Below are 12,730 nucleotides of genomic sequence, written 5' to 3'. Positions count from 1 at the left end.
CCCTAGCTATCCTAGAACACACTCTGTAGACCAGGCTGGCCTCAGACTCAGAGATCTGCCTGCCTCTGCCTCCCAAGTGCTGGGATTAAAGGTGTGTGCCGCCACTGCCCAGCCTTTTTTATTTTCTTCTTGAGACAGTGTCTCTCTGTGTAGCCCTTGCTGTCCTTGGATAGCTGATCCTTACGCCTCTACCTCTGGAGTGTAGAAATTATAGGCATGGATTGCTACAATGGGGATTTATGTGGTACTGCCTTGGTGTCTGCTGGGCAAGCACTCTACCAGCTGAGCCACATCCACAGCACTGAGATCGTGCTGTCCTAGTAGTAAGTGCTGAGATATGATAGCATCTATCATTATTACTTTCATTAAATACAAAACTGAAAGACTTTGTAAGAGTATTATAAATTCTGTTACTAACATAATACATACTAATTTTTATCAACCACATAGGAACATGACCATGAATCTGAAATATTTGTCATCTGTGATAGTTATGAAGGCTGGGGAGATGGCTCAGTTGGTAAAAAGCTTGCTGTACAAGCCTGATGACCTGAGTCCAGTCTCCAGAACTCATGTAAAAAAAGCTAATGGTGGTGAGTGCCCATGAGGAGGAGAGGCAGGCTCACTGGACAGCCAGTACTTGATGAACTCCAAGTCAGTGAGAGAACTTGTCTTAAAAAAACAAGATGGGGCTAGGCGGTGGTGGCACATGCACTCAGGAGGCAGAGGCAAGCAGATATCTGTGAGTTTGAGGCCAGCCTGGTTTACAGAGTGAGTTCCAGGATGGCCAGGACTGTTTCACAGAGAAACCTTGTCTCGAAAAAACAAAACCAAAACAAAACAACTCCCAAGATGAAATTGGTCATGGTGGCATATAATTTAATTCCCATGCTCAGGAGGCAGAGGCAAGAGAATCCCTGTGAGTTTGAGGCCAGCCTGACTTATTCATCCCAACCTGCAATGAAGGGCAAGAATGCCTTTAAATATAATAGGAAGTTTAGAAGCTGTTTATAGACTCTCATAGGCTAGGCATATGTTCTGTGGGCAAGAGCTGACCTATCTCCACCAGAGCATTTAGAGATTGTCTTTTACTTTCTTAATCATGGGTCCTTTCCATGCCTCTTGTATTTCAGTTGGTAACCATTTCAGCTTGTTGTTCTCTTCTGTTCTGTCTCTCCTGGATTTTAGTAGAAGATGATTTGTGTACATTGTGTGTGTTTGAGGGAATTGAAACCAGACGCAGCACTAATACTTGTAGCAAAAGCTGCTGTTTGCGTGCTGAACGTCATAACAGCTGTTCATCCCTTCCATTGGTTCCAGGGGAAATCAGCTTTGTGGTCTCACCTGTTACATTATCAGGAAAACCGGCAGAGAAAACTCACATCGGGAAGCCTTAGTACCTCAGGTAAGGCCTTCTGTTCTCCTGCCCCTCGCTGGAATGATCTCGATTTCCCTGTCCAGGGAAGCTTTGGCTTTGAATGTTTTCTCTTTTAAAGATAAAGTCACCTGGCTGGAGAGATCTTGGCTCAGTAGTTAAAGAGTGTTTACTGTGGTGTTGGAGAGAGGCGGCTCAGTGGTCAGGAGCACTTGCCACTCTTCCAGAGGACCTGGGTTGGGTTCCCAGCACCCACATGGTTGCTCACAGCATATGCGGCTCCGGTTCTGGTGGACCTACACCCTTTTTTCCGGGCATGAATGCAGTGTGCATATGTACAGACATGCGGGCAAGGCAATTGTACACATAAAAGAAAAATAAAATCTTTTTATAAAAAAAGTGCTCAGCCGGGCGGTGGTGGCGCACGCCTGTAATCCCAGCACTCGGGAGGCAGAGGCAGGCGGATCTCTGTGAGTTCGAGACCAGCCTGGTCTACAAAGGGAGTTCCAGGACAGGCTCCAAAGCTACAGAGAAACCCTGTCTCGAAAAACCAAAAATAAATAAATAAATAAATAAATAAATAAATAAATAAATAAATAAATAAATAAATAACCAAAAAAAAAAAAGTGCTCATTTTTATTGCAGAGAACTAGAGTTGGGTAGATCACAACCTGTAACTAGATTTCCAGGGCCTCAAACATCCTCTTCTGGTCTCCATGGATACTCAAACACAGTGTAACCCCCCCCCCCCCATACACTCATACACACAAATAAAAATAAAATAAATCGTTTTTAAAAAATGGAGCTCCCAGGCTAACCAAACGACTATACCACTGCAGAACAGGTTTGCTTTCATTGTCTATTAGTAGACCCCATTATTTTATTTTCTATTTTTTTCTGAGATGGGGTTTCTCTGTAACTTTGGAGCCTGTCCTGGAACTCACTCTCTACACCAGGCTGGCCTCAAACTCAGAGATCCCCCTGCCTCTGCCTCCCAAGTGCTGGGATTAAAGGTGTGCGCCACCATTGTCCTGCTTTTTTTTTCTTAAGATTTATTTATATATATAGCCAGGCAGTGTTAGGAGGAGTGGAGACACAGAGAAAAGAGGAGTACTACCTTGAGGAGAGGTGTTGGAGATGGTGTGGGAGAAGGAGGAGGCTTCTGGGATTTGGCAGAGATGGTCAGCAGGGTGCCCTCTTTGCTTCTCTGAGTTAGCAGGTTTTTACCTCAGCATCTGGCACCTGAGTCTTTATTGGAGAATTCAAATGATTGAGATTTTGTTAAAAACAACAGATTCTCTAGAAGATCAGCCAGTGCTTTCTTTACTGTTTAGCTTTCTCTCTAGATCCATCTCCACCCTGCAAAACAAAACAAAAACCTGTAGTTTGTAAGGGACTACAGGGACCATCTAGTCCAGCTGTTTTACTTTATGAGAAGAAAACCTGAAGTCCCAAAAGGAACAGGATGTTTATAAGATCATCAACTAAGTTAATACAAAAGTCTAGGTTGGGAGCAGATCTCTGTCTGTTCATCTAGGGTCCTTCATGCCATCCTGAAGCGTTTCTTCCATATGTATACTGGTTCCTTTACAGCTCTCTTTATGTCCTCTTTTCCTCCTCCTTGCCAGAGGGAGTTTAGGGCTTTCTTTTTTTTTTCCTTTCTCTTTTTTTCTTATAATTTTGGCTCTTTGAGACAGGTCTCTGTGTATCCCTGGCTCTCCTGGAACCTGCTCTGAAGAGTAGACCAGACTGGCCTTGAACTCAGAGATCTGCTTGCCTCTGAGATTAAAGACATGCACCACCACTGCCTGGCTTTTATTTATTTATTTTTAAACAACAAGATTTCATTGTGTTCTCCTGGCTGACCTGGAATTTGCTATGTAGACCAGATGGCCTCAAACTCACTGAGATCCATCTGCTTTTGCCTCCCCAGTGCGGGGACTAAAGATGTGCACACCATGTCCAATCAGCTATTCTTAATGGTAAAGGTAAGTTAAATGGAATTTTAAAAAATGGACATGAACTTCATGCCCTTGAACAGTTGACCTTCAGGTAGCTCTGGATGTAGGTAGATAATTGGCCAAAAACCAAGGACAGACATTCTTGAAGTAGCCTCTGAGGTAGTTTGGTGTACTTTGTGGGTGCGTGAGTCTCAGAGTTTTCTCAGGAAGTCTGTGACAGTTACTGCTAAGCAATAAGTTGCAGCAATATATTCTCAACAGCTTGGTGATGGGAATGCTAAGCTTTAAACATAGGGACTGGCACCAGGTCAGAGGTGTGGCTTCCCTTCTGGAGGTCCTAAGTGTTCTGGAACAGGTTCATTCTGGAACATTCTCTTGGCACTTTTGAAGGCAGAATTGGAAGTGAGTGGTAGCTCCAGGTGGAAGTCCTGCTTTTCCTGGATCATGTTGTGATTGCACACGATGAATTGAGAGCCAGATCTGTGCTCCAGTCCCTTCTGCCACAAAATCAACTTTGCTGTGACTCACTATGTTAAGTGGGAAGACTGCACCCTTTTTTGGCTTTCTTGAAAATTATTCAAGAATTAAATAATATGCAAAAAAATCTAATCTCTTAGAAATTTAAGAATGTTTGTGAAAGACTCTTAAGGTATTAATGATATACCCCACTGCTTGCTGTAGAATTTGTGATTTGAAACATGAGAGAGTTGGCTCTTTGGATGCTCAGGTCTCCTTGTTGTTCCAGGAATACTTCTTGATGCAGAACGGAGAAAGTCTGATGCCAGTGCCGTCATGTCTCCCCTGAGGATCTCCCTAATTCAGGATATGAGGTCTGTCTGTGCTCATCTTGTCTCAGCTGTTGCTTGGGTGTGACACTCAACCCACAAGATCTTGGGGCTGTGAAGCATTTCAACTAACCCAGCTAATTAGGAAGTCTTCATTATTGGTCTTCGTGTAGTTTATGGTGGTTTCCCTGGTATTCTGGTGAACTGTACCAGGAGAGAAAGAGTACAGGAGAACATTTCACCACCCCAGGGTTTGGTATTAGCCTGGTTTGTTGAAACCTATATTCTCTGATCTTTCTCCTAAATTGTGAGAAATCTGTCTGGCAAAGCCACATGGGAGAATGAGAGTGGCTCTCTGTCAGGGTTGTAGGGCTGTCTTGTCTACCTTCTTTGGCTCACAGGCGAGGCTATGACAGTGAGTTCATTTTCCACCCCACCCTACACTTTTCCCCTTAGGCACATCCAGAATATTGGGGAAATCAAAACTGATGTGGGAAAGGCCAGAGCATGGGTTCGACTGTCCATGGAGAAGAAGTTACTCTCCAGACACCTGAAGCAGCTTCTTTCAGACCACGAGCTCACCAAGTAAGACCACTCCACTTGGAGGAGAACAGGGTTCCAGGGTTGGCAGGGGACAAAAAGGGGGAGTGCATATCACTGCAGCAGCGAGCAGCATGTCACTGCAGCAGCGAGCAGCATGTCACTGCAGCAGCGTACAGCATGTCACTGCAGCAGCGTGCAGCATGTCACTGCAGCAGCGTGCAGCATGTCACTGCAGCAGCGTACAGCATGTCACTGCAGCAGCGTACAGCATGTCACTGCAGCAGCGTACAGCATGTCACTGCAGCAGCGAGCAGCGAGCAGCATGTCACTGCAGCAGCGTACAGCATGTCACTGCAGCAGCGAGCAGCGAGCAGCATGTCACTGCAGCAGCGTACAGCATGTCACTGCAGCAGCGAGCAGCGAGCAGCATGTCACTGCAGCAGCGTACAGCATGTCACTGCAGCAGCGTACAGCATGTCACTGCAGCAGCGTACAGCATGTCACTGCAGCAGCGTACAGCATGTCACTGCAGCAGCGTACAGCATGTCACTGCAGCAGCGTGCAGCATGTCACTGCAGCAGCGAGCAGCATGTCACTGCAGCAGCGTGCAGCATGTCACTGCAGCAGCGAGCAGCATGTCACTGCAGCAGCGTACAGCATGTCACTGCAGCAGCGTGCAGCATGTCACTGCAGCAGCGAGCAGCATGTCACTGCAGCAGCGTGCAGCATGTCACTGCAGCAGCGAGCAGCATGTCACTGCAGCAGCGTACAGCATGTCACTGCAGCAGCGTGCAGCATGTCACTGCAGCAGCGTACAGCATGTCACTGCAGCAGCGTACAGCATGTCACTGCAGCAGCGTACAGCATGTCACTGCAGCAGCGAGCAGCATGTCACTGCAGCAGCGTACAGCATGTCACTGCAGCAGCGTGCAGCATGTCACTGCAGCAGCGTACAGCATGTCACTGCAGCAGCGAGCAGCATGTCACTGCAGCAGCGTACAGCATGTCACTGCAGCAGCGTGCATGCAGCATGTCACTGCAGCAGCGTGCAGTCAGACCCAGGCTGTGGACAAAGTCCCTATATCAGCAGAGGTGTACTACTTTCTGATCCCCTCCTCTCCGTCTGCGTGCCTAAAACCAGTGGGTCCTCCTCTCCTTCCTGGTACCTTTTGGTCATGAGGCATTTTTTTCTTCTATTTCTTTCCTGTCTCAAGAAGCAAAGGGTTGGCGAATTAAAAGGAAACTTCCAAGTTTCACCCCTTATCTCTTTTCTGAGTCTGCGGTCAACCCAGAACAGCAGTTACATTTGTTTCTTCCTTGACTGAACCTTCCCACAACTTTCAGATCGCCCCTAGAACCTCTCCCTCCACACCTCCCACTAGGATAGGGAGGGAGTCCAAGGTGCTCACACTGCCCAGAGCCACCAAACCCACAGTTCATGCATCTGTGACCCCCCCCCCCCCAAGACTATTCCAAACCCAGGAATAAGAGTTCCTTCTTTCTCTGCCTCTCAGATGACTCCCCCGTGTCCTTTCAGATAGAGAACATCTGTATTTTTGTAGCTTGTTGTTGTTGTTGTTGTTAGTGGTGATGGTGGTGGAGATTAAGGACCTTACACAAGCGAGGCAAATGTTGTACTACTTAGCTAGTAAGTCTTCAGCCCCAATCTTATTTTTTTTAAGCTTTAGCCCTATTAAAGAGGACATTAGCTTAAAATTCACTCAGTATACAGTACTTTCTTACTGATGTTCTGACCCTTAAACTATTCCAGTGACTAGAAAATGAGATTTGCTTTCACAGATTGCAGTTTGGAGTTACAGGAGAGAGAAAAGAGTACTACATCAGCCGAGTCCCCTGGGGTTAGCCTACATGGCATTGCTATAACAGAATACCCAATGTTGGATATTTTATAAAGAAAAAAAGATTTACTTATTTTACAATAAATGGGATGCTGGAAGTTCAAGATTAGGCAGCCACATCTATTCGACCTATGGCCAGGGCTTCCCTGGCTACATCGCAGCACAGAAAAGGTAATCCCCACATGCAGAAGGGACACAGTGCAGGGAGTGGTCTCGGTTTATGTTAACCTTCTGCTCTTGTGAGCACTCACTCCACAAGAAGACCACCGTTAACCCTGCTGAGAGTGCTGCTCCTCTGGCCCAGGTGCTTTCTTTGAGGTCCTACATTTTAGTATTTTACCTCAGTATCACCATCCTGTATCTTTCTCTCCATACTCAGGGCTTCAACAACATGCCATGCGTTCCTCCTTTGCAGGTGTCTTCCGTTGTTCTTGTTCACCGGTGTGACTCCAGTCTCATCCTCTCTCCGTCTACCAATTGCTTTAGGACCTGGTCAGAAGTTTTCTTTACCAGAGCTTTCTTGGATGCCTGAGCTGTTTGTCCTCACGAGGCATTTGCGATAGCATTTGTTGGTCCCTCCTTTACCACTTATATGCTACGTTATCTATTTGTTTGCTGATTATTAAAGTCTGCCTACATTGAGAAGGTGAACTGTGTGCCTTTCCCAGTGCTGTTCTGGCAGGTTGTTGAGTATCTAGAAGAAATCAAGCAGTGTCTTGTGAAGTGTGTGCCTGACTGCCCGCCCAGGCAGGAACAGAACCGTCTTGAAAGAGTCAGTCTTGATAGACTATTCTTTAACCTCTGGCATTTTCAGCTCGCTACTAAGACTGTTGGTAGCTTGGAGGCCGAAGAAGGTGGAGGGGGCCTTATATTCATGAAATTCATTGAGCCATAAACTCTAGAGGAACAAAGTAACATCCCTGTTCTGAGTCCAGGTCTCCTTGACTTCTCCGTAGTGACTTCTTGCTGGTGTGTAGTGTGCACCCCCCTTACCTTGACCTCTCCGTGGTGGCTTCCTGCTGCTGTGTTGTGCTTCCTTTACCTTGAAACTGCTGTGTGATGTATGGTTGCAATTGTCCTTCTACTCTTTTATTTTTCCTCCTTAAAAAGTGACAATATTCATTTATTGTGCCCGTGTGTGTGTATGTGTGCACACGTGGGTGTGTAGGTCAGAGGACAGCTTCTTGTGTGTGTGTGTGTGCGCACACGTGGGTGTGTAGGTCAGAGGACAGCTTCTTGTGTATGTGTGTGTGTGCACACGTGGGTGTGTAGGTCAGAGGACAGCTTCTTGTGTGTGTGTGTGTGTGCACACGTGGGTGTGTAGGTCAGAGGACAGCTTCTTGTGTGTGTGTGTGTGCGCACACGTGGGTGTGTAGGTCAGAGGACAGCTTCTTGTGTATGTGTGTGTGTGCACACGAGGGTGTGTAGGTCAGAGGACAGCTTCTTGTGTATGTGTGTGTGTGTGCACACGTGGGTGTGTAGGTCAGAGGACAGCTTCTTGTGTATGTGTGTGTGTGTGTGCACACGAGGGTGTGTAGGTCAGAGGACAGCTTCTTGTGTATGTGTGTGTGTGTGCACACGTGGGTGTGTAGGTCAGAGGACAGCTTTTTGGTGTTAGTTCTGTCCTTTCACCATGGAGGTGTCAGGGTAGAACTCAGATTTCAGACTGGGCAACAGGCCCTTTTACTCACTGAGCCATCTCACCACCCTGCCTCCTGTTTTCTTTCTCCCCCTGCTCTTTGAAGAACGTTGGCTTCAACAGTCTTCCAGTCTCTTCATATGTGCCATTTCTTTGTCTCTGTCTTACTTGCTTTCTCTCACTTGATCTCACCCACTCATGCTTTTAGTCACCTCTGAGCAGGTGACTTTCATCTCTGCAGCTTGTAGCCCTGTCCATTCTTCTGAGCTCCCGTTCTGCATTTATTTCCATTAGACCGTAGGAATAACTTGGAGAGAATAAAGCAGGCTTCACATCCCATGGTTAAGTTCCTTCCAGGTTTGCAATGTCATTACTGTTCTCTATGAACATCTTGACATCTTCCCCACCCTCTCCCGACATCCACAGTCCAGAGTAAAGTCAGTTTTGATGCCACTGTTCTGCACCCTCTAAAGAGGCCGAGTCCTTAGCTCCCACTTTTCCTGGCTCCTTGCTTTTTTTGCTGCTCTGTTTTATTTTAGTCATCATCCTCTTTTCAACCTCCCACCACACCAACTAAAGTTCCTAAAATTGGTCGTACTTCCCCTTTACTTCTAAGGCACAATGTAGAAACCCATTACTTAACAAAGCAAATTGCAAGTCATTAGCCTGAGGGTGTAGGGCCTTCCTTTGTTTTGTTCTGGCCTAACTTTTCAGCCTTATTGCTACTTGATTGGTTCTGGGCTCTCAACTCTAATCACTCTGATTTCTACACTTTCTTTCCCTGTGAACATCTGTCTGGCGCTGTTCTCTAGACCCCTCTTGATCTGAAAACATTGCGGGACTAAGCTCACTGTCTTTTAAATTCCTAGAAAGATCCTTTCATCTAGTAACTTATTATATGTATTGGCATTTACCCAATAGAGGGTAAACACTTCCCTTCTTAGGACCTGCGGATAACTGGTGGTGATTGTAGTGTGGGCAATTAGAATAGTTGTCTCCCCTTTTCTCTGTATTTCTCTTTGACAAGGGCCTGAACACTATGCTCTCAGCATCTCCCTTTTTATGGAAGGTACCATTGTTGTTAAATCCCAATTAGGCAAAGGAATTGGCCTTTGGTGTGCTGTCTCTTACCTGTAAGCTGGGTCTGAGGTAGGAGCCGGACCCTACCCTGCACCACCTCTGGAAGGCGGTGTTCTGACTCACACTTTCAGGTCTGTGGAAGGCTTGAGATGTAGCCTGGTAATGAATGGACACCACAGACCTTGTGCCAACAGCGTTGTGTTACCTCTGATGGAGTGCACACCAGTCCTTGGTTTAGCAAAGGAGACTCCATGTGACAGTAGAGTAACATCAGCATGTGATTTCGTTGGACCTGCTGCAGCTTAAGTTCTTTTCTTGTACCCCAGCCTTTACACAGTGCTCCCGAGGAGCTTGAGACCTGACATCTCCTGCTTCCTCACCCATCTGCTGTGGGAATGAGCTTGCTTAGCTTCTCCCCTCTCCCTGGCTGGGATTGATGTGTGGATGTCTTGCTCTAACAGGAAGCTGTACAAGCGTTATGCCTTCCTGCGCTGCGATGATGAGAAGGAGCAGTTCCTCTATCACCTGCTCTCCTTCAACGCAGTGGACTACTTCTGCTTCACCAACGTCTTCACCACCGTCTGTGAGTAGCTCTGCTCCACTCTCCACTGGCCTGCGCTAGCCAGGTTTGCTGTCCTTTTTTTTTTTTTTTTTAAAAAGAGTCTCACTGTGTAGCCAAGACTGGCATCAAAACCAAATTCATGACAATCCTCCTGCCTCTGCCTCCCGAATACGTATATGCACCTTCGCACCTGGCTTTCCTTGTATTTCTGTTTGCCTCATGTGTCTGTGGGGGAAGTAAGGGGTGTAGCTCCTTCTGGATGACTGTTTTCTCTGAACTTTGTCTTCTCACGTCAGTGTTGTTCCAGACTCTGCTCTTGGAGCTAAAGGAATAAGTGTGCCAGGAACTGCATTTACCTCCTGCCCTACACACTACAGAGTGGTGCCTCAGCATCACAGATTTGTGGAAGCCTCAAAAAGAAAGATCTCTTCCTTAAGTAGCAGGAAGAACTCTAGTGGCAATAGGTGACTTTGCTAGCCCTGCCCTAACTCACTGTATTCCTGTGAGCATTATATGTCCCTGCTGGGGCCTCACTCTCCATTCCTCCAGAGGAGGAGAGTTCAGAATATTCTAAGGTCTTTGACCCTCATCCTTGTCTGATGCCAAAATTCTTTCTGTACTTGGTAGCCTTTAGGTTTGCTTCCCAGCTCGGCTGCCATAACTCATGCTCTTGTTTCTGCCTTTGCCGATCTTCCCTCGCAGACACTGAGGCTGTGGGCTTGATAGGATTAGCACTGAACTGGAGTCAGAAGACTGTTTCCCTCTCTGTGGCCTGCGAAAGAGAAGTGGAAGCTGTGTAAACGCTAAGATCATTATTGGTGTGTTATTAGGGTTCATGAGGCAGGAGACTGCAAAGTACTCTGAGAGGGAATTTAGTTAGAAGTTGGTCACATTTAAAACTGAAATAGGGGGCTGGAGAGATGGCTCAAAGGTTAAGAGCATTGCCTGCTCTTCCAAAGGTCCTGAGTCCAATTCCCAGCAACCACATGATGGCTCACAATCATCTGTAATGGGGTGTGGTGCCCTCTGCTGGCCTGCAGGCATACACACAGACAGAATATTGTATATATAATAAATAAATTTTTTAAAAAAAACTGAAATAGGCTTGCTTTTTTATTGGACAATAACCCTGGGAATAGTGAGAGCAAGGCTGACATTTGAAGCAGCCAGGGGCTGTGCAGTGTACCGCAGGTACTGCACTCAACGCCAGTACACCTGGAACGGGCCAGGGTCCCTCCCATCAGGTGGGAGATTCCCAATCCCCACTAGTACCTCTTTGACTTCTCTAACAGTGATTCCATACCACATTTTGATCGTACCAAGCAAGAAGCTGGGGGGCTCCATGTTCACCGCCAACCCATGGATCTGTATATCAGGAGAACTGGGGGAGACACAGATTCTGCAGATCCCCAGGAATGTGTTAGAGATGACTTTTGAGGTATGTGTTATCTGGGGGTCCCAACCCAAGAGTGTGGGGACCCAAGTTTGTAACACCTGAGGTGGGAGATTTCTGCAGGACTTTGTGGAGGTCTTGTTTCACAGCCTGTGTGACAGCACAGGACCTGTTCTGAGACAGTCTGAGGCCAGGACCAGGGCTGACCTGAGGGAAGAGTCTGAATCTTGTAGTAGTCACTGGCTAGAAGGAGTTTGTGGGAACTCATCATATACTTCCTTGTACTGGGGTGGAGTGGGGTGTTGTGAAATTCCCCAGAGTTCTTTCAGCTGTTACACATAGGTATTTGTTAAGCCTCAGGACCACCCTCTTGAGTAGCTTGACCCCAAACTCTGGTCTTCTTCTAAGGTTAGCATCTTCTTTCTCAGCCATGAGCTGCCTAGGAGACAAACCTGGCAGTAGATGGATCTGTGAGCTCTGCTCCTGCAGTTGCTGAGCCTGCCCCTGCTGGGCAGCAAGCAGCCAGTCAGATTTGTGCTGCCAAGGATTGCCACTCTCAACTCCCGCTTTTCTGACCTGGCTTCTTTTCTTTACTCCCTCAGTGCCTGAACCTAGGGAAGCTCACCACTGTCCAGATTGGCCACGATAATTCTGGGCTGTATGCCAAATGGCTTGTGGAGTATGTGATGGTCAGGAATGAGATCACAGGACACACCTACAAGTGAGTGACTCTTGAGTGCACCCAGGGCTGTCTTGTGTGAGTGAGGAGGAGCTTCTCAAGGAACCTCTTGAGAGTTGACTCTGCCTTGTGTACTTGAAAGGTACAAGATGGTTTCCAACTGAATAAACATGTGTAACATCTCTGGACACGTGTCCCAAGTCACCCAAGTGACTCAGGTAGTTCCAGTGATGACACACTGTGGGACAGAGAGTCTGGGGAGCCCTTAGTCTGATTTTGTAACGTGCCTCTGTGGATTGGCTTTGTTGACGGCACTGCTGAGCATCTAGGGAGGATCCTGGAGAAATGAGCAACTCTTATGGGCCATTGTTTTACTTGCAGGTTCCCCTGTGGCCGATGGCTGGGGAAGGGTATGGATGATGGAAGCCTGGAGCGAGTGCTGGTTGGGGAGCTCCTCACCTCCCTCCCTGAGGTGGATGAGAGGCCTTGTCGGACTCCGCCCCTGCAGCAGTCCCCCAGTGTCATCCGGAGACTTGTGACCATCTCACCTAACAACAAGCCCAGTAAGTAGAGGGTGTCCGCCAGTCCCAGTCCCAGCTGTGCAGCAGCTCCAGGAGCCACCACCTTCTCTCTTGATCATCACGTGTATGTGGCTCTTGCCTTGGAGACCTGGAAGAAGAATCTGATGTGCTCCTTTTTTCCATGTGCCTGTTGGGGAGCAGGTGTCTTTTCTGGCCTCCCCTTTCCTGGTGATCGTTCACAGCCAAGTCATGGCTCTCTTAAGCCAAGAATCCCAGAGTAAAATGGAAAGTAAACCTGGCCAACATCGCATAGAGATAGAGTTCTCTTAGTTA

The 12,730-nt window shown here is 47.3% G+C and overlaps 1 protein-coding gene across 3 annotated transcripts in view; it reads left to right on the top strand.

Moving 5' to 3' along the window:
- Dennd5a (DENN domain containing 5A) overlaps window positions 1-12,730 on the top strand; it is a 79,191-nt gene that overhangs the window by 61,225 nt on the left and 5,236 nt on the right. For all 3 annotated transcript variants that reach the window (XM_075971867.1, XM_075971866.1, XM_075971868.1), the window contains 7 exons: window positions 1,321-1,405; window positions 4,082-4,166; window positions 4,578-4,706; window positions 9,704-9,825; window positions 11,097-11,242; window positions 11,800-11,918; window positions 12,258-12,439. In XM_075971867.1, the coding sequence (XP_075827982.1) occupies window positions 1,321-1,405; window positions 4,082-4,166; window positions 4,578-4,706; window positions 9,704-9,825; window positions 11,097-11,242; window positions 11,800-11,918; window positions 12,258-12,439 (868 nt within the window). The remainder of the gene's footprint in view (window positions 1-1,320; window positions 1,406-4,081; window positions 4,167-4,577; window positions 4,707-9,703; window positions 9,826-11,096; window positions 11,243-11,799; window positions 11,919-12,257; window positions 12,440-12,730) is intronic.

This window comes from Microtus pennsylvanicus, chromosome 5, assembly GCF_037038515.1.
Source record: "Microtus pennsylvanicus isolate mMicPen1 chromosome 5, mMicPen1.hap1, whole genome shotgun sequence".
Classification (NCBI taxonomy): Eukaryota; Metazoa; Chordata; class Mammalia; order Rodentia; family Cricetidae; genus Microtus; species Microtus pennsylvanicus.
This window is presented reverse-complemented; position numbering and strand designations above follow the sequence as displayed.